This window comes from Dasypus novemcinctus, chromosome 5, assembly GCF_030445035.2.
Source record: "Dasypus novemcinctus isolate mDasNov1 chromosome 5, mDasNov1.1.hap2, whole genome shotgun sequence".
Taxonomy (NCBI): Eukaryota; Metazoa; Chordata; class Mammalia; order Cingulata; family Dasypodidae; genus Dasypus; species Dasypus novemcinctus.
The window spans coordinates 74,929,081-74,951,306 of NC_080677.1; the positions used below are offsets into that span (position 1 = coordinate 74,929,081).

The 22,226-nt window shown below is 39.8% G+C and overlaps 1 protein-coding gene and 1 long non-coding RNA gene across 4 annotated transcripts in view; one reads left to right on the top strand and one right to left on the bottom strand.

Moving 5' to 3' along the window:
* The window catches only part of LOC101412888 (uncharacterized), a 55,191-nt gene extending 35,774 nt beyond the window's left edge, over nucleotides 1-19,417 (bottom strand). The window contains exon 1 of the long non-coding RNA XR_188758.5: nucleotides 18,104-19,417. This is a non-coding gene — a long non-coding RNA (uncharacterized lncRNA). The remainder of the gene's footprint in view (nucleotides 1-18,103) is intronic.
* MAGI2 (membrane associated guanylate kinase, WW and PDZ domain containing 2) overlaps nucleotides 19,340-22,226 on the top strand; it is a 1,419,055-nt gene continuing 1,416,168 nt past the window's right edge. For all 3 annotated transcript variants that reach the window (XM_058297943.2, XM_058297944.2, XM_071215009.1), the window contains exon 1: nucleotides 19,340-20,304. In XM_058297943.2, the coding sequence (XP_058153926.1) occupies nucleotides 20,004-20,304 (301 nt within the window). In that variant the 5' untranslated portion in view covers nucleotides 19,340-20,003. The remainder of the gene's footprint in view (nucleotides 20,305-22,226) is intronic.

The following is a 22,226-nucleotide window of genomic DNA, read 5'->3' on the forward strand; positions in this document are numbered from 1 at the left end:
CCCAACTTTTCTTTCTATTTCTCTGCAGTTCAACTACAGTGTTTTTAGCCACACCGGGTTCAAGGCAATAGAGAGAGAGGAGAGGTGAGGGCATAACAAAGCCCCTCCATTATGTTGGTACTTCTTGAGCTGGCATCTTTGCTCTCCAGGTTTGGTGGTTGTCAAAAGTAAACTCTTGATTTTCTTTCTCTTGCAGGATGTTTCATTTTCTTGCAGGGGTCTTCAGAGAATTCACTCCCCTTCTCATTGCTAGATATTGATATAGCTCCAGCTATCACTTACAATGCTTCTTTGGCTCTGTGTCTAGCAATCTATCTCTACATAGACTCTGTCTGTTGGGATCCTAATGCTCCTTAGGGAGCTCTTTTGGGAAAAGCCCACTTAGGATAATTCCAGGCTAGCTCTCATACACATGTATCTGGTCCATATTGTCGCCGTGTATCTTTGGCCCATTTTCAGTTATAGTTGAAGTTACTTTTCAAAATGAAGTCTGCTTGGCTGTTGTCACAACTGCTTTATTTCAGATGTATTTAAGTTAAACGTATCACCGAGTCTTGGATTTCTTATTTTGCAGTCATGTATTTAAAACACTGAAAAATTATCATTAAACAGTAAAACATTAACAAAATATTAATACAATTGGTGGGCACATTAACCGATGTTAGAAATGCTGTAAATCACTAAGATAGGCCAACATCCTTATTTTACATTTGAAAATGCAAATAATCAATTTGACCAAAGTTATTGGCCAAGGGAAGAATAAAGTCTTATTTGATGCATTAAAAGAGCATGGGATCCTTGAGTCAGACCGACACAGCTTTGAGTCCTTTCTCTACAATGTATTAGTTATGAGAACTTGGCCAAGTTTTGTTAGGTGTATAGTTTTAACTTAGTCTTCTTTAAAATGGGAATAATAATAATAACTCTAAAAATTATAATTGTTATTGTTTCAGTGATAAAATAAAATATAATATATGATATATGTCACATAGTAACAGCTAGTTATTTTTGCCTTCTAATACAGGTTAAATTACTATTTTTTTTCATTACAACTTGTGATTCCTTCAGATATTTCTTATTTGTGATATTAAAATTAATATAAATATATATATGATATTAACTATATGTATACATATTTGACATTATTTTCAGTTTATAAAAAATATTACTTGCAACAGTAAGTGTATGTATGATGCATTAAAATGAGAATCTTTGTTTTGTTATGCTAGATAAAACAAATTTTAAACTATTAAACTTGGCTTTATTTTACTAGATAAAGCAAATGAACCAGTGAAAACAGACCTCATGTCTAATTAATTAATCTTAGGTATTAACAAACCAAGTAGAGAAGCTTTTGGTTCTATTGTTGTAGAGGAAGGACAGACAAATGGAGAAAAGTCTTCCATTTCCAAAGGGAGAAAACTCTATAAGAATTCTGATCCATGGTCACAGAGCTTTAATTATGAAAATCCTGATCGTTTGGATGCTCACAACTCCTTAGCATCTCCTTCGAACAAGCCATCTATGTTGGAAGCCAAGCAATAGTGGAGCTACGGTTGTGTGGAGTCACTTGCATTGCATTTGTATCTATTATATTCATTCAAAGGGAAAATACTAGTAATGCTCACATGGAGAGTGTCACTACTGCCTTCTTTATCCACAGCCCCCTCATAAATATGCATTTATTTTAGGGTTCTGTGTGATGAATACTTAATTTCCTTTGTCAATGTGGGTAGAAGTATTGGGAGGCAGGGGAATAAAGACAAGCTTTTGTAGCCTTATCTTATTTCTCTAAACCAAGGCAGAACCAAAACAATACTTCAAGGATCTACAAGATAATATCTTGGTCACATTTCTGGATAATGCCTCTCTTCAATATCTAAGATTCTAAGAAACATTAAGTATAACTATCAATGGAACCTATTTGGGTTCCATTAGTATACTTCTTAAGATTAGCATTATTACTTTTTAGGCCCACTTTGTGTAGAAAACAAATATTTCCCCTTCAAAAATGTTAATATTTTGCTTGTCATAAACCAATGTTTTAAGGTATCTCTTCTTGTGAAACATAAAGGGAATTATGGTATTTAATTGGAAATATCAGGATGAACTCACAGTTTTAGATAGTATATATGATATATGTGTCATATATACATAAATATATTTAAAATATCTCTAAGTACATTTCTTAGCTCTGTCCACTGAAGGAGCCTGTAAGAAATGGCCTGCCAATAAAAATAAGCAAGTCTAATACTCAGATCGTAGTTTCTAAATATCAATCCCCGCTAAATAGAACCAGGGCTCCTTAGAGGAAAGGAAGATTCCAGAGCTGGGCAAAAGTATGAACAAGATGAATTCAGAACATCTTATCCTACCAGGAAGCAAGGATGTGCTCAAGGAATCAGAGGGATATGACAAAAAGACACAGGAGCAAGCTTGAAGAAGCTTCTAGTAGCCAAATCTGGGACAATTTGAATATCAAATAAAGAAAGTTAGTAACAGAGTATAACCCACTGAATTAAATAAGAATTTATCAGTTCATACTGATATAAATTTAAAAAACAAAGGATTGATATTAAAGGCTGTTCATTCATTCATTAGCTCATTCAGTAAATTTGTATCATGCAATTGTACAACCAATGACTAAGAATCAACCTGTAGGATGTAAGCCTCCTCCTGCTATGTAGAAAGCCTAGAACAAGTACCACAATCAGGGTGAAACTTACCTCCTCATACTTTGAGCAAATGTAACATACCAGACAGAGCAGATGTGGCTCAAGCAATTGAGTACCTGCTTCCCACATGGGAAGTTCCAAGTGTGATTCTCAGTGACTCCTGAAAAAAAAATCAACAAGCAACAGGCAAAACAAATGATAAAACCAACTCAGGGAAGCTGATAAGGCTCAGTGGTTGAGTGCTGTCTTCCCACTTATGAGGTCCTGGGTTCAATTCTCGGCCCCCAGTACCTCAAAAACAACACAAAACAAAGTAACATACTGAACATTCTTTTTGGGCGGGAGCACTAATATTTTTGTGCTCCAAGGATTTACTTAGAGTTCTGTATGGTTATTTTAATGCTATATCTTTGTCATCTCCTAAAGTACAATGCAGTGATTATTCTCTGACGAAACTACCTTTGATTTGGCCTGTCAGAAGATCCATTATGCTGTATTGATTACATTTTCAGTAAACTATAAACGGCACCTTATCTTCTGATTACCTGAAAACATATCAAGGTAGGTACCTAAATAAATATGAACGTTATGAAAAGCAGAATTTTTGTGACATTCCATGTGAACATATATCGGTTAAATTTAGTTAGCACCTAAGGAAGTATATTTATATTCTGGGATTCTGAAGTATCATTAGACAATATTCACCTGAATATCAAGAGGAGATAAAGGTTTTGTGGAGCCTGAAGCTTATACAATTTGTCAGGCCCTCTTTAAAAAAAAATTCAAAATTATGAACATGAAGCAGATATACAATGAATAGCTATTTAGAATAAGCAATGAAATACCAACAAATTACAAATTTTAAAAAGTTACTCCCACAAACATAACATAATTGAGAATGGCATAATCTTATTTTATTAGTTAACCTCCAGCTACACTTTTTTAATGCTTTTTTCCCACATATTTTGGCCATGTATTATTTGATCAACTCACTAAATGACAAATAATTTTGTAATATCATTTTCTAAAGATAGAAAAGAAAGATAGCTTAGTTTTTTTCTCTAGCAGTATTTTATAAAATGAACTTTTTTGATTGCTTAGAAAAATTTTTCTTTAGCTTTGCAATTTATTATTGAAAATGTCATGTAAATCTTTAGGATTATTTTTAAATTGAGGGAAAATCTCTATAAAGATTCTCTTTTATTTGAGCTATGTTACTGAAGTATTATTTTAAATTTTGTGATATAGGAAGAAAGACTCTGAAACAAGGTTAACCCACCGGTTGTTGATCACCTTATGTACCATGTTGTCTGGCTGACACTGGGGTAGAGGAATATTCCCGGCAGCCCTTGGTACACAAGGACAACTAGCCACACCCAACTCTACACAAAAGTAACCATGTACCACATATATGTACAACACTAAACTTAAGCTAAATATATTCTGAAGGCGACTTAACCTTTAACCAGATCCTAAAGTAAGAGTGGTAACAAACGTCTCAACAATTAGGTTAAAACCAGTTTGATTTCATGAATTTTACAAAAGCTATGATTACACGAATGCATTAGTAAAGTCCTCCCAGGAACTTGGAAGGGGCTTGTGCAATTAAGGAACACTGAAGCTTGTGTTTCATTACATTCTTGGTAGCCTAATGCTACAAATAGAGCCTGGGATAAGGTTCTATTATAAATGAATTTATCTCTGTTCATTTTTCCCAGGTGCATTGATTCTCCTCTAGAAAGTAATGGAGGAGTTCAATTTACCCACCCTGACATTCAGGAAATGTTTTTCAAGCTCCTTCCATGTACCAGACCTGTTTTAGGCACTAAACTTAGAGCCGAGAACAGAACAGGTTTCTGCACTCAGAAAGCTTACATTCTAATGGAAGAAGACAGACGATACGCAACAAATATAGAGAGGTGATCTTAAATCATAATAAGTATTCTGAAGGAAATGAAATGGGGTCATGGTAGAGAGAATATACTTGGGGGAAACAGGGGAGGGAAGGAACTATATTGGCTAAGGGACTGCAGAAGTTCTCTATGAACTCAGCTGGGACCTAAATGAGGAGATTTTAGTCATGTGAGGATGCAGGGAAAGACTATTTCAGGCAGAGGAAAGAGCAAATGAGAGACATATATTTGGAATGCTTCAAGGACAAATACAGAGGTATACCTGGAGTACAGTGAGCACAGGGTGCTCATTGTCTATTCAGTTCTCATTATCTTGAATTCCTAATTATTTTCCATAAAAATCTCTTGAGAGGTGTCTTTCGCAGAAAATCTTAACCCTACTAATCATGTGTAGGTAGGCAGATATAAGAGAAGCCTTATGTGAATTGTGTAAACTTGAGTGACTATGTGTGAAGTCAGAAAGAAGTAAAAAAGTAAGAGAGAATGAAGCAATCTTTAATTGTTTACTTCTCTTGTTCCTTTGATCTTCTTGGCTCAGTTCACTGTGAAGATCACTATGGCACGCCATTTATAAAACTTTGTAGAATTAGAAACCTCCAGAGACTTTTCTAGTGCAACTTCCTGGATGTCCTCACTTTACAGGTTTAGTCAGTGGTTTTGAGAGTCAAAATAGACCAAAGGAAACATTGATTTAAATTGATTCACTCTTCCCTGTCCTCCCATCTCTCTTGCTTCACCCCATGCTTTCTTCTCCCAGATTCTCTTCCAGCTATTCTACTTCCGCCAGGCACTTAAGAGTTAGAAAAGTTACCAGGTTCCAAGGTTAGAACCCAAGTCCTGGTAAATACAGTGTGATGAATGTTGTCAAGTATAGCTCTACTACCCTAACTGAAAAAGAGAGAGAGAATAAACAAACACATAAATCATGCTATTATATCATGATTTACATGCAGTAATAATTGGCTCTCAATGACAACATATTTAAAATTATGCTGAAAATCCATACTAAATATGCTAAATGATAAAATTACATTGAAAATTTTATATCAAAAATTATTCCAACCTATAAATTCTCTAGTTAAAAAAATGTAAAATATATTTATATAGTATTCCAATTATAATTTGCATTAAATAGGAATGATTCATCATATTTAATATTCATTATATGAAATCAAATAATTATAAACATTTTAGTGGTTATTAGCTACTAATGATAACAAATATATCATGGAAACTGTTCCAGTGTAAATATTACATTATAAATCATAACAATGAAAAGATATCCCATTCATTCTTTAAACAATGATTTACTGAGCATCTGCTGTGTGCAAGGCACTGTGCTGGACCACATGTATCCAGGGATGAATTCTTAATAACTCTGCCCTAAAGAAACCCACTAGTAATAAAGGCAGATATGTAAATTAGTAATTTCAAAGCAGACTGTCAAATACTAAGATATTGGAGCATGAAGATCGAGTAATTCTATAGGCAGAAGGTAGGAGAGAGTAATAGGAGGTTTCTTAAGAGAGGGACTGCTTGAGGAGGAGTTTAAGGATGAGTTAGAGTTTATTGGGCAAAAAAAAAAAATCAATGAGAAGGATTTTAACGAAGAAAGCAGTATATGCAAAGTCACGGTCAAGAATTAATTAGAAAGGTACATGGTAGGAAGGGGTCAAGGGAGAATGAAATTATAAGCAAGGATCAAATTTTAGAAAACCTTATAGAGTAATTTAAGGAGAGTTTAACTGAATGCATAAATTAATAAAGGTGAAAATTACCTACTCTCTAACATGCCAAAATCCTTACCACCATCTCAGGACCTAGATACTTCTTTTTTTCTGCCTTACCCCAGATTTTGCACAACTGAATCCTATTTATCATTCTGGTCTTTCTTGGCTTAAAAGTCAACTTCTATGATAAGCCTTCCATTACTGTCCAAGTAAAGATGTGCCACTCTACCTACTTACCCCTACCATAACCTCATGATTTTTTTTCCCAAGATTTATTTATTTATTTCTCTCCCCTCCCCCACTCCCCCTCCCCCACCCCGGTTGTCTGTTCTCTGCGTCTGTTTGCTGTGTCTTGTTTAGCCACTTCTGTTGTTGTCAGCGGGCACGGGACTCTGTGTTTCTCTTTGTTGCGTCATCTTGTGTCAGCTCTCCGTGTGGGTGGCACCATTCCTGGGCAGGCTACACTTTCTTTTGCGCTGGGCGGCTCTCCTTACGGGGCGCACTCCTTGCGCATGGGGCTCCCCTATGCGAGGGACACGCCTGCGTGACAGGGCACTCCTTGCGTGCATCAGCACTGTGCACGGGCCAGCTCCACACGGGTCAAGGAGGCCCTGGTTTTGAACCGCAGACCTCCCATGTGGTAGACGGAGGCCCTAAACACTGGGCCAAGTCCACCACCGACCCCTTGATTTTTAATCTCCATTCTTGCAAACTAGGACTGAGAAAATCATGAAAATTGCTAAGTGATGTGTGGATTCCAGTGATTGCTGGCTGGCAACCTTCCCTTTATCCTGTATAAATACACATTGTTCACTAGTAGTCAAAGGAATAGACACATTTAGAAAGCAGAAGAGAAATTTTTCAGAGATACTTGTATTTTATTATTTCAAAGGGACAAATCCCTAGTGTAAAATCATCAGATAATATGACAAAAAAGTGAAGCATTTGGAAAGTGTGGAAATACGTTTCTAGCCCTGTAATTCTTGCCTCATATGCAAATCTTTTTACCCTGAGGAGAGATCTATGTTTGTCTCCAGAGAAAATGGCTGAGAAATAAATCTCCATTAGTACTGGGGAAACTTAAAAATCTTTTATTTAAGCTTTCTACTAAATTAGGGAAGCTTCAGGGAATGTTTATATATAAATTGACACCCTTTAAAATATTTGTGGTCTTAAAAAGGAAAATGTAGTATGTTTGTTGCTTTTATGATCTACAAGATGTTTCAAGGAGTCCCTGAACTCCTGCATTCATATAATCACATAAACTACGTGTATAGAATTCTTTGCCTCTTCAAATGTGATTAAAAGAAAAATACTTTTTGCTACTAAATGAAGGAAATATGTCCTTATTTCTAGTAGCCCTGTCAAGATACTGTTGAAGATAGAAATAAAAAGTGTAAATAGAATGTAAAGTAGTATGCACAATTACATTTTATTATTAGTATGTCTTTGAAATTTTTTTCAAATAGAAGTCTTTTAATTTTAAAAGACTTTAATAGATGTGTATATTTAACAAAGATGCAAAACTTCTTGGAATTCATTTAAATCTGGACCCATATATAACTTTGATGAATATCACACAGCAATATTAACTATGAAAAAAAATTCATAATTGTCCTTAAAGAGCATGGGCTAAGTTGTATCACTTATCAATGAAAAATTTTATATTGTGTCCTATTTACTTATTCATATTTTTCATAGTATATTTTTATTTATATAAAATGCATTGAACATTGAATCAATATTGAATAAACTTGCTTTATAAATTTACATTAAATTTGTGGTAGAAGTCTTCAAATATCTTGTAACTTCAGGGTCAGTGAATTGTTTACAAAAAGGAATTTGGAAAAAGATGAGTGATCCTATAAGTGTAATAAGAGTTAACAGTGGAAGCAGTCAATTGGAGGGGCACATGAAATATTAGAGTCGGTCCTCATAAGAGGGAAGTAATAGGCCAATTATATGCAGTTCTGGTCAGGTCACAAATGGAGAATGTTTTAAAAGTACATTTGCAAAATTAAGTATATTAATCAAAATGATGGAGTCCTGGTCTTTGACCAAATACATTTCTGACATAATACAAAGTAGTGAAGACATTTAGGCTTAATGATTAAGCTAGCATGGGTCCACAAGAACGTCATGCTTTCTAAAGAAAATATGCGTTGTTCGATATGACTTGTTCTTCATGAACTTTTGTTGGATTCAAATTACTTCTTTCTCATTATGTCCATATTTTTTTGGTCTATACTTTGTGCTATTCATCCCTTCTCCTCTTTGGAAAATCATGCAGGCTTTATTTCTCACCTGAATTCTACAGACTACCCTAATGTCCCCTTCTCTTCGGAGACTACTACAGGCAAACATTTGACAAACCTCCTGGTTCTTTTATTGCCCTAGGAAATAACTGAGAGAATTTGGTAGATTAAAATCCTCTGAAGCCACAAGATGATTTCCAAGTATACTGTGACCAATGTTAAATTGTAACATTCTTAAAGGAAATTTTCCTCTACTTTTCTCTTTTAAAGTTATACTCCATGGTAGATAAAATGGAAGCCAACTGTCTCAAACTTCACCACCTTTCAAAATGGCAAATTTCTTGTTATTGATCCAAACATTACTTTTAAAATATTTTTTTAACATTTTAAGTTTACATTACTAGCTTTAGTTCATTCTGTGCTTAATATGATAGATATATTTGACTCTTTTGTACTCATTGATATTTATATGTCTCACATTTTTTACTACTGTGGCTTTCTTCATTCAGTCCTATGAGGAATACAAACATATTCTTCTTTCAAAGAAGCTATGGCGTAGAAGTGAGGATGATATAAGTATTGGATTTGTAATACAAAGCAGGAAGAAATGCTACCACATGGCTTAGGTGCATATCGTAGGAGTTCAGCATGCAAGATTACTTTCAATTGGTTATATATAATCAAACAACTTTATATAAGTTTACATAAGAGGTTTGTTTAAGTTGGATTTCAGAAGTATTCCCTATCCAACCACAAGGGTGGCCCTCAATGAATGGATAAATTATCTGAAACTACATGTAATATTTGGAAGACATATGTGCATTCATGGAGAAAGGGAAGGGTGGGATAGTACTCATAATATTTGGAAAGGCATCTATGACACTCAAAATGTTAAAAACAAACCACAGCACATAGGGTAGTATATGGAGAGTTTCACACAGTTATTAAAATTAGTATGGTTAGAAGTGCATTCTTGTTGCTACCCAATTCTCACAAGCCATTTTGCTTCTCAAGCATCTGGTTAAGGTAGCACTATGAACTTTTCTTTAAATTTATTGAACTATGCTTTTCCAAAATCTAGAAAACACATCTGACTCTCCCTTAATATTTTGAAATAAAATAAGTTCACTGTCTTCCCTGAACTTCCTTTTCATCTTCCAGGTTTTACATTTTTTTTTTTTGTTTTGTTTTGTTTTTTTTAATTTTTTTTTATTTATTTATTTTATTGACTTTGTAATAATATTACATTAAAAATATACATGTGAGGTCCCATTCAACCCCACCCCCCCACCCCACCTCTCCCCCCCCCCCCAGCAACACTCGTTCCCATCATCATGACACATCCATTGGATTTGGTAAGTACATCTTTGGGTAGGTTTTACATTTTTGCTAAAAATTAAATCCACAATAGTATTATTCCTTTGTTGCTTCTTTTACTTCCTTGGATTGAAACTGTTGTCATTTACATCAATAATAAAGTCATAAGAATAATAGAGCCAGAATATGAGCAAAAGATATTTTATCAAAATGCATACAGAATATTTGATATTTATTTTTAAATTTGGTGATTGGAATTGATGGTAAAGATAATCAAGAAGATGAAACCAAAGGCGTATACCAAGGAGAATGACACAAGACAAAGACAGGATAAATTTAAATGTGTATACGTAAAGTAGAAGGAACAATAATATGGAAAAAAAAGAATATTAAGAGACAAATAATAGTGGGTGGGGTTTTCTGTACGGATAAGTGTGTGAAAAAATTGTAATATGACCTTCATTGATGTAGAGTTCATAAAATAGAAAGTAAGCAATTGAACTACTCTCTTTAAGTTAAAAAAAAATAGATTCACCTACTTGATAGTATGAAATCAATGTATGTGAAGTTTTGAAGCATTTAAAAAGCTATAAGTCTTAAAAGTATAAAAGTATATGAGAATACCTTTTGAATTTAGTAGGATGTAAACTGATAATGAAAGACTGACAGGCACTGAAGAATTAGAAAGTAAAACAATAAAAATGCAAGGTAATTTCAGATCTTGACATTCAAGAAATATGACTGTATAGGTTGAATAAGGAATACATTTCCAGATCTAAATACAATATCGTCCTGTTGTATTTTGTGCATATGCTGAATAAATTGACAAAAGCAGTAGCTTTTTTTTATTAAGGGACCACTTAATATTACATAAAATATTGCAACAACTTTAAAATCATAGACCTAAACAGCATTATTTTCATGTTTTCTTTTCTAGAACTGGTCAAATTTCTCCAGTTGCTAAACTCTATGGTTAAAATGAAGCAATGGCTGAACTACTGTCTACTGCAGTTTTCCTTCTCTACTCTGTATAGATTGCATGGGCCAAGAATTTCACAAAGTGCTTTACAAGGGCCAGAGCTTGTTCAAAGCTTTGTAGTAACCAGCATGGTCTAGTACTATCAAAGAATTAAGTAGTCAAATTTTTCGTCTATGACTTTGTTCTTCATATTCCCAGATTTTTACAGAGGGCTAGGTGAATAATCACCAGTGTTATCTGAGAGTAAATTCCCAAGTTGCAGGAAAGTCAGATCATATTTTCCCTCCCAATACTAAGACTAATATTGATTGGATGTTTCTTTGAAAAGCAGAGGCACAATCAATGAACATTAATGCTAAACTAAAAAGACGCAGTCAAGGCCCCCGCTTACACAAAATTAACTAATATAAACCTAATATTAAAATAACCAAACTATTTGAGGGTTTTAGGCAAAAAGCATCAGCAATATAATATAATTTGATAAGATTCAGAATGGAAAACAGTTCTGTGTATGTGTTTAGACAAGTTCAAATCCCTAAACATTTCCCTCACTACCCTTAAGGGGCATGATTTCTCTCTGTTAAGATTCTCTCATTGGAATATAGTCTCATTCACCAGTTCCTCCTCTTTTCTCTGTCCAGTAAAAAATGTTGTAAACCAGTGTTCTAATCTTAGATTTTGCAGTCTGCTGGGTAAGGCCAATGAGTGAAAGTATGAAAGTGTCCCCACATATATCTCTGCAGCCCAGTTTCTCTCCAGGTTTTGGGCCTATGTTTACTGTTACTGAACCTAAGCTGTGCACACCCATAAAGAGTCACTAAGCTAAGCCAGGAACACTGGAAACCACTGGATAAGCACAGCACATCCTACTGGAACATCATTTAGGGAAAGTTTATGGAGAAAGTCATATTTTTTATTAATGCAAATATAAGCCTTCTACACAGTAGACATTCCATATGAATGTTTTATATGAAAACTTAATACTTCAAACAAGATTGCTCTTGGCTGGGGGTGGGTGATTATACCATTATTAGAGATATTTTGATAGAAAAGTCTGAGAAAGCCTTAGGAAAACAAAATCTACTTTAGAGGTATGCATTATTATTTGCAAGCACAGATTTTAACAGACATGATAGGAATGGTAGTGGATAAACTATGGAGAGGGTTGAGTTTTCTTATACCACCATCGTTAACTGCCAACACCACCATTTTGCAGGTCCTCCCCGGACTCCTGCTGTCCCAAGCTCTTTTTTTTTTTTTTTTCAAATTCTACTCAATTTATTCATTTTTTTAAAAGATATTACATTAAAAAAATATGAGGTCCCCATTCGCACCCACCGCCCCTATCCCACCACTCCCCCCACAGTAACACTCTCCCCCATCATCATGTCACATCCATTGCATCTGGTGAGTACATATCCGGGCATCGCTGCACCCCATGTCCCGTGTTCTACACCATAGCCCACACTTTCTCACGTTCCATCCAGTGGGCCATGGGAGGACATATAACATCCGGCAATTGTCCCTGGGGCACCACCCAGGACAACTCCAAGTCCCGAGAATGCCTCCAACATCTCTTCTCTTCCTCCCATTCCCCACACCCAGCAGCCACCATGGCCACTTTTTCCACACCAATGCCACATTTTCTCGACTATTAACCACAATAGTTCATGAATAGAATATCATTAAGTCCACTCTGATCCTTACTGTATTCCTCCTTCCTGTGGACCTTGGCTTGGTTATGTCCATTCCACATCTATGTCAAGAGGGGGTTTAGATTCCACATGGATATTGGATGCAATCCTCCTGCTTTCAGTTGTAGGCACTCTAGGCTCCATGGTGTGGTGGTTGACATTCTTCAACTCCATGTTAGCTGAGTTGAGTAAGTCCAATAAATCAGAGTGTAGGAGCTGAAGTCTGTTGAGGCTCAGGGCCTGGCTATCATATTGTCAGTCCAGAGATTCAAATCCCCTAGATATTGTCCCAAGCTCTTGAATGAACTTGTTTCTCTTCTAAATGAAGCCCTGCAGCTATGTTCATTCTTTCTTTTCTTCATCAAAATGTGTTTTTCTGCATTCCATTCTCTTAAGATATTAGTATAAGGGAAATGGATTATCATTTAATACTAAAGAGGAAAATTCATATTACAGTGATAAATAGTGAAATTATACACTCCATCACTAAATTTTGGAAAAATTTGTTATTAAGCTTTTATTAAGCATTTACATTGTTCTAGACATTGTTCAAGGTGCTAAGGATACAAGGGCAGATAAGACAAGGAATCTGCCCTTGAATAACCCAACCATTCTTGATGTGGAAGATGGACCTGAGAACAAATAAGAACCTTAGATATCACATTTATATAGAGGGTACATGAAGACATAAAAGACAGGGAATATTGTCCGGCTAGGAGGAAGAAGAGTCATAACACACTTCTAAGGGAAGGTGGTCCTAGAAGTATGTCTCAAAGGGTGAGCAGGTATAAATCAGACACACAGAAGGAAAAGGCAGTATATAGGGCAGGCACAGAATCATGAAATGGCTTAGTGAGCAAAGGAAACCATGAGCAATTCAGGACAGGTGAAGTCAAGAGTTGAAAGAGGAAGAGGAGACAGAGGCCTGACCCACTGTTAGGACACTGGGAAAGCTGCCTAAGGCCCCAGGCATGGTGGGGATTGCACGAGGACCTGTTCCTCTCTACCTTGATCTGAACAATATTAAAACTCAATTTGAAAATCTCTGGCTTTAATTATATTCCAAAGGACCTAGGTTAGATGTTATAACGGGGCATTCTTTGATTTGTGCTTATCTTGGAGAAACCACATTGGTTAGGTGGCCTGGGCTCCAATCTCAAGGGGTATATAGAGAAATATGGCTAGAGAACTAGGCAGGAGGCAGAGGAAGATAAAAGTGAGATAAGGACTTTGGCCTTCAATGGGAATTTAATGAGCAGGACTGATAGATTTAAGAAAAGAAGAAAAGACAGTACTTAGACTGTCTCTCTAGAAACATAATAAAGTTTTCTGGGGTAAAGGGCAGGGAGAAGAAAAAACACCATACAATAATATGGGGTCCTGATGTTAAGGACCCGAATTAAAACAGAAACAATGAAGTACAGAAAAGTGGTATCCTATTTCTTCTGTAGTAGAAGGCATATTCGTTCCCCAGACATGACCATGTCCTAATACTAATCGCTGGAGCCTGTGACTATGTTACATTCCAAGGCAAAGAGGAATTAAGGTGGCTAATGGAATTTAGGGTACTAATCAGCAGGTTTTAGCAAAGAGAGATTATGTTGGATTATCTGGGTAGACTCAGTGTGATCACAGTGTTCCTTAAATGTGGAAGAGAGATGCAGAAAGAAAGAGAGAGAGAGGAAAGGAGTGAAGGAAGGAAGGGAGGGAGGGATGAAGGGAGGGAGGGAAAGAGTGAAAGAGGGGGAGGATGTGAGAAGCACTTAACTGGCCATTGTTGGTTTTGAAGATGGAAGGCAGCCACAAGCCAAGGAATGTGGACAGTCTCTAGGAGGTGGAAAAGGCAACGAATAGGATTCTTTTTTAGAACCTTAGAAGGACAAAGTTGCTAGCAGTGACACCTTTATTTTTGTTCAGTGAGATCCTTTTCAGACTTTTGATCTTAAGAACTATAAAATAATAAATCTATAATATTTAAAGCCACAGGTTTGTGGTAATTAGTTACAGCAGCAATAGGAAACTAATATAAATACCAATTCAGCCTTGGCATAAAAAGAGTCCTTGATGGAAAAACTCACTGAACACTTACCACTCTCTCTGCTGAAGTGTGGGCCTGTCTTCACACCTGTGGTTAGCAGGTCTCACCCTGCACAAAGGTTTTCTAGATGAGGTTAACCACACTGTGGTTTTACTGCTTCTGGTTCTGTAATCTAGCATTTGGATAGTCTCTTTATGGTTGATGATTATTCAAGTGCTGAATATTGTGCCCACTTGTGTTCAGAAAATTAATTTTAAAAGCGTCATTATTAGGGACATTAAAAGTAACAGTATCAGAAGTAAAAGCTTTCTTTAGATTCACACGGACATGGATCAAACCACAACTCCATGACTTATTAGTAGTGAGACTTCTGGCAATTTACAATACAGGAGCCTAATTTCCTCAGTTGTAAAAAGGAAAAGCAACATCTTAGATCAGGGCCCCCAGAAGTATACCCTGAGGTGAGGATTGTATACAAGTAATTTATTAAGGAAATGCTTCCAGGAAAATCCAATAAGGTATTAGAAAGGGCAAGATGGGGAGGGATTTCTTTCAGGTAAAATCCTAGCACTAGCATAATCCTGTGGGGGAGGCTCGGTGTGTAAATTACACCTCACAGTTTCTTGCAACTAGAGACCCAAGAGCTGCACTTTCATATTGTGTAAAATCCTTGGCAAGCTCCTGGGAAGAAGTAAACTCTTAAGTGGTTCTTTCTGCCTCTCTGTGTCTATAGGCAAGTGGGTCCAGTAATCCTCAGGCAGTCTTCCAAAGAAAGTCTCCAGGGCAGGCTGTGAGAAGGGAAAGAATAAAAGAATAGAGAGGCTAGGGTAGGGTCACACACATATAAGCAAAAGGATCCTAGAGGGACTGGAAGAACTTGTGAGTGTCTGACACAAGCATCCACCTCAGAGAACTCTCTTAAGGATTGAAAGCACTCATACTTTGCTTTGTTTTTGTTTTTATTTTTAGGTTTTACGATACCTAACCTATGTTTCATTTGTAATAGGATGCAATATCTAGTGCCATGGTCTGCATGTGGGATGCTCAATGTTGAAATGTTTCTTCACTGACACAAGTATCAAACTCAGGAGGAGGACACAAGAAAAATAAGAAATCAAGCAAATGTGAGGAATCCAGGATAGCATTTCAAAATGGTCATATTTTCATTGTCATAATTTTCATAGAGATGGATACTTGAAGAAACTTCAGAGGCACAACTATTTGCTTGTATCTCTGAAATGTTAGACAAAATCAATCAGCTAATATATTTATTTGATGGCAATAAATCTGACAAGACACCCTGTCTCTTTCTCCAGGAAACAATAATGAGTCATTGGAATGCAAGTCAGTATTTTCTTAAGGAAAACATTCCTCCTTTCTACTCATACTTCCTTAACTGATAATACCTTTAATTTTGATAGCAATTTATAGTTTTAAAGTATAATATAAAGCATACATTATTTGCATGATGCTCAAACAACCTTTTCATATATATTACCACCTGCTTTCCATAGATGAGGGGACAAGTTCTGAGAGGTTAAGTAACTTGTTCAAGGTTGCACAGCTAAGGCAGGAACCCAAATTCTGATTCCCAAGAAATTGATCTCCTCAGGGTTCTACATGGTCCCTTTACAGGTTATATCAGTCAAACTCTAGCCATGAGACAGAAACCACACCATAATATTAAGAGAAAACTGAATATAAAGAATTACTAACTAATAAAAGGGGATTAACTACTAAGACAGGTAAAGAGACCACAGAATTCAAGTATAGCAGATATAAGGAGCAGTCATTACATCTGGGCTGTGGGAGAGTACCCACAGAGGGTATAACTCTGAGCAGGGGTTTTTAACAAGGGGTCTGTGAGCTTGAATTGAAACTCAAAAAAATATTATTCTTGTGGGGACATGTTGGTGAGGGGGGTGATATATTTATTAAATAATATAGAGTGTAGTGTGGACTTAGTAAGGGGCCTGTGGTTTTTACCTGACTGGCAAAGGGGTCCACGGAACAATAAAGGTTAAGAACCCTGACTGGGAAGAACCCCAGCCCCCTCCGCTGGCCCCTCACCCAAGCCCCCACCTCTATCCTCACAACCAAGAGTGAGAGTCAGACTTCACTGGTGATAGTGTGGCTGTGGTCTACTGAATGGCCGAGAAATTCTTTGCTCTGTCACAGCCAGGGGCTGGTGAGCAGAAAACTAGGGTGCCTGTGAAATTCCCTAAGAGGCTGCCCTTCGGGATGCCAGTGAGATCCATTGGGAAGCTACACACTAGGAAACTGGCAAAATTTGCTGGGGTGTGTACAACACTGGGTCTCTCCCACATCACAAACCAGGAAGCCATTCACTGACTGCCACGCCAAAGGGACAAAGAGAAAAACACTGGAACCAAGAGAAGTCCCTTCTTTTTGCAGTGTCCATCTACTACCCTCTACTGACAAGGCCCAACATTGTGTGAGTTGGCAAAAAAAAAAAAAGTTTACAGATTCCAGTTCTAATTATCACAACTCGGAGCAAAGAAGAGTGGATATGGAGCTGAGAAGCAATAAATTAACTAGTACACAGGTCAGTGAGTCGCCTGGGTTCTGGAGGGTGAACACGCTCTTATGCCAAACCCCTGCCTTCCCTGCCCCCCCCCCCCAATTGTCCCTAACATAAAGAGCAGATCCAACATTTGGGGACACTGTGTACTGAGAGCTGATAGGGCACATGGCACATACAAGGGTACATGGGCAGGGAGTATAATATAGTGATTAAGACCAGGTCACAAACCAAACCACTTGGGTCTGAAAACCAGCTCCAACATTTCCTAGATTTGCAACCTTGTAGAAGTTAATCTCTGTATGTCTCAGTCTCCTTATTTGTAAGAGAAGATGGTAATAGTACCCTCTTTACTAAGAAGTCAGGAAAAATTAAAGCCCATTGAACAACATCTGGCATGTAGTTGGTACTTGATAAATATCAGTATTACTCATAGGTGGTAATTATTGCTATTGGTGTTAAAATACATTTTCAGGTTTCATTATCAATTTCTATTTAGGATCCTACCTCTAATGCTAAAACCCAGCTTATTTAGGTGAGAACTGGACTTTGTCACAGTCTTATTGACTGTTGGGCATTGCCTGCAGCTCTGGTTTCATATCCTGCCACTGCTCCAGCTCACTGAATAACCACATCAGTTCCTGCCAACTTCTTGGGGATCCATTTTGTCAAGTGAAAAAAAAAAAAAAGGCACATGGTTAAACAAATCATCTTTCCTTAAGATTTCTTCCAGTTCTGACTAAATTTGACACCCCCTTCCCAATAAGTAGTGAGGTATATTTACAGGGAAAGAGGAAGGAAATTAACATTTTTACTGCCTACCTACCTGTGCCAGGAAAGCACTTTGCATATATTACCTGATTTGATCTTCAAAATTAGCCCATCAGATTGGTACATTTAACCTTATTTAACAAGCAAGGAAACTGAGGCTCAGAAAGTTCAGAAAAATCACATTCTTACCCAAAATCACACTCTTGGTGAGTAGCAGAGCCTGGATCCAAATCTGGAGTCTGGCCTCTCTGTTTGGGTCGAATGAACATTTTCCCTGTAATGCTTGCCTCCCACACTACCCTCATCTCAGACACCGAGAATCCTGACTACTCAGTGCTTTTCATTCTTTGATTTAAAGAGATGAGTGGGTGCTTGATGATTTTAGGGGGAGTGAGAGTCTGAGACTTATCATTTGAAAGTTAAGAAATTAAATTCATTTAGCTGTTACAGGAATTTTCATATCCTAACATCTGTCGCAAAATTAGCTTCTGGGTGAAAATCCGCAGCCTGCCTGCATCCTGTCGCTACTGTCCTCACCTCTCCTCTTGGCTGCAAACTTGGTCTAGGGAGAGAAGTACTAGTTGGGGGGCATGCAGCTGAGTGCCATCCCTGATTCTGCTACTTTCACCTTCTAAGCCTTCTTTTCTTTCTCTATAGCAGGAGGTTATTCGGCCCGGTCATCTTAATGTTTCTTCAAAGAGTCTGGGGCTTTCCAGGGCGAGCGCGTACCCCTCCCGTAGCACCACTTCCGCGCCAGTGTTAAACTGTCTCATTTCTCCACGGAAGCCACTCACTGCAACGACCTTCCCCAACCACAGCCCCTTTCTTTGCTCTTCCAGCGAACTCTCTAAGATTGCCTTTCGCTAGACAATCTCACCGCTCCAACATACAGGCAGGGCCTGCACTGGGGAATATGATGCTGCTTCAGCCTCTCCCCGTACGGTGTAACCGCTCTCCAGTTTTCTAACTTTCCTTTCCCGCGAGGGCAAATTCTGAGAACTCTGCAAGAGTTTACTGTAAAAGTGCAGCGACAACAGTGAACTCCTGCTCCTCTACCCAGTCACCAAATCCCAGGCCTTCTCGCAAATCCACGCCAGGTCTCTCTCTCCGAGCTCTTTCTCACGGCAGGATTCTGCACCGGGAAGATCCCGGCGACTGAGATGAAGCGCCAGGCACGAGTGCGCCAGATGCTGGGATCTTGCTACTTCTGCTGCATCTGATCCAGGGTCAGAGCAAGCTGGGGCGTCCTCACTGCGCAGCAGCCGAGCGCACCGCCCGGCCGCTTAGAGTCTGAGAACGGTCCGCACTGGGTTTGTAGCCCTCCTTGCCCAGCCTCCCCACGCCGGGCCTCAGCTCCCCTCCTTCCCCGCTCCCGCCTCCTCCCGTCGGCTGCCAGGCGGACCCAGCCTGCCTCTCTCAGCCTTCACTACCGGGTCAAGCTGCGGAGGGAGGGAGCCGAGACGGCGGCGAAGCCCTGCACAGCGTCCCCCACCCGACGAGCGCGCGCGCCCCTCCTCCCTCCTCCCTCCTCCCCTTCCAGCCTGCTCCCTCCTCTCCCCCTTCTCCCCTCCCCTCCTGCCAGTTACAGTACAACTAGTACACACACACACACACGGACCCTGACGTTGCCACTGCAGCTGCCATGGTTATCAGCTAACAACACACACCCAGGCGCGCGCGCGCGCTCCCACTCGCAGCGCTCCGGAGTGGCCCCCGGCATCCCTACCCTCTTCCCCACCCCCACCCCCACCAGCTCGGCTACTGCTCGCTCCGGCTCGCGCCGCCGCCGCCGCCACCACCACCACAGCTCTCCTCTGCTGCGGGGCCACAGCCCTGAGTGTCATTCAAGGGACAGCACAACCTCACCCAAGCTCTCCTACCTCTGCCCAGCAGTCTCTCTCATCCTCCCCGTTCCTCGTCCACACTCCATCCAAAGAAGAGGGGAAACACCGAACAGAGAGGGGAGGAAGGCAAAGTCTGCTCTCCTTACTCCTTGGCCCCCTTGCTCCTCCATCCTCATCCTTTCACCACCAGCCCCCCCACCCCACCCCAAAGGAAACCAGGAGCTGAGGCAACTCGCCCCATTGCCATGTCCAAAAGCTTGAAAAAGAAAAGCCACTGGACTAGCAAAGTCCATGAGAGTGTCATTGGCAGGAACCCGGAGGGCCAGCTGGGCTTTGAACTGAAGGGGGGCGCCGAGAATGGACAGTTCCCCTACCTGGGAGAGGTGAAGCCCGGCAAAGTGGCCTATGAAAGCGGCAGCAAGTTGGTGTCCGAGGAGCTGCTGCTGGAGGTGAACGAGACCCCCGTGGCGGGGCTTACCATCAGGGACGTGCTGTCCGTGATCAAACACTGCAAGGACCCCCTCCGGCTCAAGTGTGTCAAGCAAGGTGAGCGCGGCGGCTTGCCAGTGCCTTGCCAGGTGGCGGAATCGCTCTGGGCGCAGGGGAATGGAAGGGTGGGCGCGCCTGTGAAAGGGGGTGTGTTGCGCGACGGTGGATTGGGGTCGAGAGAGCATCCGCAGTGCAAGCGAACTTTCCTAGGGGTCCCCTGGGGATGGGGGACTAAAGCCAGGGAAGGGGAAGGAGGAAGGTTAAGATACAGTGCGCAACTTTGTGCAGTTAGATCCCCCCATCGGGAAGGAGTTTGGCCTTGTCTGACCTCCTCAGAGGTGCGGCGAGCTCCTGGGGCAAATTGAATGTGCGTCAGTGGCATTGCCCGCAGTGGATGAAAAGCTTTTGGGGAGGGAAGGAAGGACGGAAGGAAAGAAGCGAGGGAGGGAAGGAAGGGGAGCAACTTGAGGGTGCAGCGGCATCACCAGAGGAGTGGGGAGCAGCAGCGGGGGCGGAGGAGCGGAGAACTGAGCCCCACATTCCGGGAGCTGGACTGGACACATCTTTGTACATAGCGGTCCCCTGGGGCTCCCAGAGCTACTGGCTGGCAAGGAAGCAGAAGGGACAGATAGCTTTGGACGCTTGGACGGATCTTCTGTAACTTTTCCCCACTTCACCCCTCTGTCCCCCTCCCCCCGTCCACGGTCGTGTCATGTGGGCATCGCGCGTCACGTGCGCAGTGACCGACCGGCGGCTCACCCCAAGCCGATCCTTCGGAGGAGGCTAGGCGAAAGAGGTTAGGGCGCTAGGAACGGATGTTGTTAGTGGGCGAGGGAGTGAGACGAATGGTTACAGTAATGTATTTTACTCAGGGACTTCCCTCCTTGTGTGGAAGCCCTCTGTGGTTGGGCTCTCCTCGGGATCTAGATTTGGGGGGCGTGTCAGGGGAGGAGTTGCAAGGAAAGGCCGGCCAGCTGCAGTTCAGGCTCCCTCAGCTCCAACCTAGCTTAGATGTGTCCCAATTGAAGACTGTGCTGTGAATTTAGGGAGTCTAAAGTTTCTTACTATTTCCATATGAAAGAAAATTATGACTCTGCCGGGGGGGCGGGGGGGATTGTTGAGAAATGTGATAGAAAAGTTTGAGAAGAGGACATCAACTAAAATGTGCATCTTTGGTGTCCACCTGGAATTGCCTATCTTTTTCTCTCTCATGATGCACCTTTCAAGTGCAGTATGTATGTATAGGTGCACATGCATATCAGTCTAAGGGTTTGTTGTTTTTCATACACTGTTCTTATTCGAAGATGGAATGCCGTTGTCTGCATTTTGAACAACCTTTTAATCCAACTGCATGAGCAACTCTTAGGAGCAATGCTTTTAGGGAGATGGTCTTCATAAAACCAGTTTTAAAAGTAAACAAGTGAGGAAAAGTCTTAGGCGAAGTTTCTTAAATGTAAATTGCCATCCAAAAAAACAAAGAAAAAAAACAACAACAAACGTTTTCATTGAAGATTCTTCAGTAGTCATGATTGATGATTTGAGATAGGCTAATGTAAACACTGACTTGGAGGTCAACCATAGTTCAGTACTGGATGACACTGAAGAATGAGTTCAGTAAGAGAGCAAGTAGAGTATCTTTGTGTTTTTTAAGATGACACACCTGAGGCTCAAATATTGGGATGTTAGTACATTTTATATCATAATACTATCTTACAGTTATAGATATAAAAGTAAAGTTCTGGTCTGGGGTCCAAAGGTCAACTACATAACTACTGACTCTGGTTCTGTTGGCAATGAGCTTGGTATTTGCAGTAAAGAGTGCTTGCAAAGTTAATGCATTGTTAAATTGGACTTGTGATAGAGTGCTCTAGTAAGGGAGGTGATTGTCCTACTATAGTTTACAATGATCACCACATCATAAATGTTGTATTTAGTTCTGAGCACTACATTTTGAGATGGGCTTTGGCAAACTGTAACAC